The 6,000-nt window shown below is 42.7% G+C and overlaps 1 protein-coding gene across 3 annotated transcripts in view; it reads left to right on the top strand.

The window, feature by feature from the left end:
* Positions 1-6,000, top strand: part of IL12RB2 (interleukin 12 receptor subunit beta 2) — an 80,217-nt gene that overhangs the window by 47,197 nt on the left and 27,020 nt on the right. For all 3 annotated transcript variants that reach the window (XM_040627155.1, XM_008690739.2, XM_040627156.1), the window contains exon 9: positions 4,212-4,431. In XM_040627155.1, coding sequence (XP_040483089.1) covers positions 4,212-4,431 — 220 coding nt within the window. The remainder of the gene's footprint in view (positions 1-4,211; positions 4,432-6,000) is intronic.

Raw genomic sequence — 6,000 nt, 5'->3', positions numbered from 1 at the left:
TGCTTCCTTTTTTCTACTAATGTTCTGGCCACTTTAACTCTGTCTCTGTTGGTGCTGCTCAACCCTGCAGCGTCCCGGGATGTGCGCCCCACACCCGGCGTCCCAGCCCTCACTTCCAGGGCCGGCGTCTCTGTCCTTTGTGTTTCTAATGCCGCCAGCCGCCAGCCGCCCGGCGCGCGCTCCGGAAGCTCCCGGTCTCAGTCTGGATCCAGTGAGCGCACCGGGATTCCGGGGTTCCGTGAGATGCCTGGTGGCGCGCACCCGGCTCACAGTCTCAGTCTGCTGTTTTGCGGGTGCCGACCTCGAGCCCGCCCGCTCCCCCGTGCAAGTGGCTGCCGCTTCCCGGCGCCAGGCAGCGGCTCCCTCCCCTTCCGTTATCTTCCGATATCTGTCGCCGGTTTCATGGCTCCCGCTTCGTACCTCAATACTCAGCGCTGGAGATGTTCATTTGTAGAGATCCGGATGCGTCTTCCTGCGTCTCAGGCTGGTTCCGTGGTTGTTTAGGCTGGTTCCGTGGTTGTTTAGGCTGGTCTGGTACCTATCCAGCTCGACTCGGAGGACCGGCTGAAAACGGTGTCTCCTACTCCTCCGCCATCTTAACTCCTCCCAGAAAATAAAATTTTAAAAACAAAACAAAACACAGAGGCCTTACATTCTGACATGAACCAGATTTTGTCCTATCATGTCCTATATTCACCACATTAGTTTTGACACTGTAAGCGTTTTCAGCCAACAGAGCTCTCACAATAGTTCTATAAGTTTGCTGCTCACTCTTTGCCTCTCAGACAAACCTAAGTCAGAAAAGCTAAGTGTACTAAGGTTAGATTTCTTGCAGAGCAGAAAGAAAACTGATTTTTCTTTAGGCAATAAGACAGCTTTTCATGTCTTGCACACTCTTACCGGTAGGAGAGGGTGACAATGACAGTAACACTGGCTCGACACCCCTTTCAGCACTGCCCGTAAAGGTACAAAAATACCAGGGACACCAGACACATTCCGGACAGCACCTTCCTTCCTCATGCCCACCAGGGGGCGCACGAAAATCTCACCTCTCTTTTCTGTGGCTACTACTTCAGTCAGTTTCTTAACCTCAGGACAGGGAGACATGAGGACTAAATGTGACAGTAGAAGTAAATCTTCTGACTCATGGTATGGCCCAATAAATGATAGTTTCTCCCTATCACCCACCCAAATATATAAACATTAGAGTAAAAGTAAGTTCATCTGGAAAGACCCAGCTGGCTCCTCAGATGGCAGTTCTTCTGGGTTCACAGCTAGTCTCCTTGTGACCTAAGGCCTGTTGACTCTGGAATAAAAGAATTCTGGATCTCCACCTTCCCAAAATTGCTGACCTGATGTCTGCTGTTGAAGCTCCACATCAGAGTGTACCTCAGCCTCACAATTAGACAAGCTGCTGTCCAACTTTGGGCCAGAAGGGTGACTGAGGATTCCAACTATGAAATATCATGCCCTATGGTGACCGGTTCATTGTCGCAGGCTTGCCAGCGTAAGGAGCAGCACATCAGAATAGAGGGATCGCTAGTCTAAAGTCAGGATCCCTGGGTTCCCCTCTCAGCTCCTCTCTCTGTTCCTTGAGTGGCCTTAAGCAAGTCATTTCATGTCCTGGACTTATTTCCTATTGATAAAATGAAACGTCAAATTAATTGTTAAACTATAGAGTCCTTCCTGGTTCTGTAGTTCTGTGATGATACTCCGTTACGTCAGGGCCAGTATTATCCAGAAGTGATGGATTAACATGCATTATTTGCAAACTTTATGTTGCTATTTTTTTAAACCAAATTAAACTGCTTTCAGTTGCTTTAGGACACTACACCCAGCTGGATAAATACCTGCTTTCCTATTGGCTGATTGGGTTTTTTGTTCCATGGACCCTGTTGGACAAGTTAGGCCCGTTTTCAAATTGGTGAAGGAGACCAATTGCCTGAAAGATATTAACCTTTATCCCAAAACTTGAGCTTGACATTTTATACAAGCATAACTCATGGGATACCATATTTATTTCTCTAACTACCTTAACTCCATCTTTACCTTCTCAATGATATTTTAAAGTCTAAAATATGAGATGAGCAGAAAATGCAAGGTTTTGGGTCCAGGCCCTTTGCTACCCTCTAGGAAGCTTCACTACATCTCTTACTAGATCGCTGTAGTGTGTGGTGTGTGGAAATCAGCGAGATTTCCACAGCAGTCACAAGGCAAGTTCATCGGATCCAAGATGACTTGACATTTTCCCTTCTTCCAGTGCTCTATCATAGGATTGATTGGGATTGTTGAGGTGTCTCTAAGAGACAATGAGAGAAAGGTAGTAAGGGCTGATTTGCAAGGTGTTTTGTTTTTTTTCAGTTAGGGCTCTGGTTCTTCATTTGTCGGAGTAAGACGGAAGCCCCTTGGGTTCCTGGCAAGAATGGGGAGCTTTGTGAGCTCAGTTAACTCTTGAGAAGTGCCTTAAGGAGAGGGTACATGGTGTGGGGGTGAAATAATAGTCCTATCTCTAGACCTACAGAGGAGACAGAGAGAATGGTTTGAGAAAGAGTTGAGGGAATGGTCTTCCCTAGCCAGCTTTCACTTTAATTTATTCTGTTTTTCTCCTATGACAAAGAGCATGTTTATTTATAACAGTTCAGAACACTACAATTTCAAAAGCAGACACTTACTTTAATTCACACAACAGGTCTATAAGATTGACTGTGATGGACGATTAAAATGCTAACTTTCTTGGTTCCTGCCAGAACACAAAGATGTCTTCTAGGGAAAGGCTGAATGTGCACCCAAAAGAGCCTTCAGCACCATGGTACTCTGGTGCATTGACCATGGTTTAAGATCCAGTCCTGGACTTTGTGGATCCGGAAGAGCACCTGGGATAGGACCTGCATTAATCAAGTTCCCAGAGACTGAAATATAAAAAGCTAGATGTTCATGGATTAATTTACAGTGAGGAATGCAGCTGTTGGGCTACCCAGAAGGCTTGAATCAGCAGATAGGAACATTCTCTCTCAGCATGCTAATTATTTCAGAAACTAAATTATCATCAGAAGGCCAATTTATTCACTTAAAGTGAAAAATACAAATTTTAAGTGAAACAGATGTTTATGTTACTCCAGCCTCTCCTGATAAATAAATACACAGGAAACCAAATTATTAGAAGATTGCTTAAGGGGTAGGGAATCCGAGAAGGGGGCATTTGCCAGTCCTAATGTGTGTCTTTCAGCACCTGAACCCATAGGAGGACTAGCCTTGCCAAGAAAACCATCATGCTTAAGTCTGACAAGCTAAACTGTCCTCTCCCTGAACTAGACAAGGATGGGCACTGCCAGGGCTGCCCTTGGCCACTCTCCATTTTCACTGGTTCTGTTTCCCATTGGTTCTGTTCCTTATCCAAACAGGGTTACAATACAAATAATTAGTTTTCTGCTTACTTTCTGGGATTGCTCCCAAATTATCTCAATTGGAATTTTTGCAATTCCAAAACTCATTAGTCACACATTTATAAACAGTGTCTTACTTTTCTAGCACAGATGGCTAATCCAGCTCACTAAGTGTGGATTTTACAAGTTTAGCTCTTGAAAATCTCATTTTTGATTTAATGAGCAGCATTACACTTTCTATATGAAAAATTGTGTGTGTGTGTGTGTGTGTGTGTGTGTGAATGTATGTGTAGGGGTGTGTTTCACAGATTGAGAAATGGAGATTCAGAGGGGCCAAGTGCTTTACTCTGGGTCACACAGCTAGTGGTGCTTGGTAGACCTATTTTATCAATAGGAAATAAGTCCAGTACATGAAATGACTTGCTTAAGGCCACTCAAGGAACAGAGGGAGGAGCTGAGAGGGGAACCAGGGATCCTGACTTTAGACTAGCAATCCCTCTACCAATGAAACCCAGATCATCTGAGTTCAGATTCTACTCTTATTCCATTGGATGTAACTGAGGTTTCTACTGCTAGGAAGTTTCATTTTGAAGCAAGAAAGGAAAATCAATCTGTTTTTAAGAATTAGCTTTAGAAAATGTTAACTGACTTTTTTTTCCCCTAAATGGTGGGCTTGGGTGGAGGCATCAAAATATGCAGGGGAAGAGATAAGAAGATAGAAATGAAAAGGTCACTCCTATGTTATCTCCTGCTGCGGGGGGCCATTAGGTCCAGCCACAAAGCATCTGGCGACTTTGTCTGGGAGTAAGTGGATGTGTTTTGTTGCAGAATATGAGTCTATCCGAGGCAAGAGGAAAAATCCTCCACTATCGCGTGACCTTGCAGGAGGTGGCAGGGGGGAAAGTCACACTACAGAACATCACAGAACACACCTCCTGGACCTGGGTCATTCCTAGAACTGGGAATTGGGTTGTAACTGTGTCTGCAGCTAACTCAAAAGGCAGTTCCCTGCCCACTCGTATTAACATAACGGACCTGCTTGGGCCAGGTAAGTACCAACTTTCCTTTAATATCGCCTATGGGAAACTGTGTCTTACTTATCTCTTCTCTTCCACAGGCTCAGCCGAGGGCCTGGCATGAGCTGCACAGGAATTTAGGTTTTGGAGCCAGAAGCCTTCAGAGGCTCTTTTGCACTTACCCTATGAGTAGCCTTGGACAAGTGAATTAACACCTCGGAGCTTCAATTTCCCCCTCTCTAAAGTAGGGATTATATTATCTGTCTTGTAAGTCATTGTGACATTAAATACAGAGAGTAATACATAGCAGGTGCTTAGCAAATGTTAGTAAAGGAAATGTTAGTTACATTAAACTGAACACTAATAACTGGCTAATTTTTCTAGGTGCAAGAATAATCTGTGTTGTCAAGTTCTAGGAAAAAAAATTCTACACTTACAGTCAAAACATATTTTAAAACCAATAGTATTAAAATGAAATTCTGGCTGTAATGAAACTGCAGTAAAACTTTTCTATACTACAGCTCTTTATTACACAAATTCAGATATTTATCCAATTATCTACATTGAAATCTCCCAGCTAGCTATCTACATTTTATAGTTGCATGCTCTGAAAACTCATTTCTTGAGATAAAAGCCTATGATTAGTCAATAAAGTAGATATAAATGCTATTTCTCAATGTCAAGATCATTGGCCTAACTTTTCCCAAAAATGCTGTATAAAACTATAATCAAATCCTTTCTTAAAATTCAGTGGAACAAGTTTATCTACATATGAGTCTAGCAATCATTGTTTGAAAGAAGCTTCTACCCAAACATGATTATTTTATATACACTGTTAAATTTTAGTTATATATCCTTTCAGTCATATATTCATAAACATAGAGATGGTAGAGTAGATAAAAAACACTAGAAGAAAATACAAGTAAATACTGATGTAACTTGAGGTTGGTATATGAGTTAGGAATTGCTCTAAGGAGTAAGGGTTGCTCTTACCAGAGGCCTGACTACAGTGGCTTATTAATTCTCTCACATAAAAGAAGTCCAGAGGTAGACAGTTCAGGGCTGGTGTGACAGCTTGGTGACATTATTAGGATTCCAGGCTTCTTCTTTCTGTTTCCTCTGCCAAGTTGGCTTCCATCCTCAACATGGATATGGTCCAAGATGGCTGCCAGAGCTCTATCTCCTTTCTTCTAGGAAAAGAAGGAAGAGAGGAGGGCCCACCCTTCACCCTTGAAGAGCTTTGCTCCAGGTCACACAACACACTTGTAGTCAATGACTCGATCTGGTCACCTGGTCACACCCAGCTGCAGAGGAGGCTTAGAAATATATTTCAGGCAGTGATGCTCCCTTTCTAAAAAGGAGAGAATGTTTGGTAGGCAACTGGTAATCTGTGACTAATGTGGGTAGGTACCTAAGGCACAAACCTGAAAAGATGAATTAACTGTGGGGAAAGAAAGCTCAAATTCTATGAATAGTAAAATAAAAAATTTTTAAACACCATAAACAAAGCCATAAAAATGTAAATAGCAGTTTAAGAAAAGCATATATCACATTTTTGGCAAAAGGAGATTGATTGATTACCTATCTATCTGTTTATCTTT

Source organism: Ursus maritimus, unplaced genomic scaffold (assembly GCF_017311325.1).
Source record: "Ursus maritimus isolate PB19 unplaced genomic scaffold, ASM1731132v1 scaffold_12, whole genome shotgun sequence".
NCBI classification, from domain to species: domain Eukaryota; kingdom Metazoa; phylum Chordata; class Mammalia; order Carnivora; family Ursidae; genus Ursus; species Ursus maritimus.
This window is presented reverse-complemented; position numbering and strand designations above follow the sequence as displayed.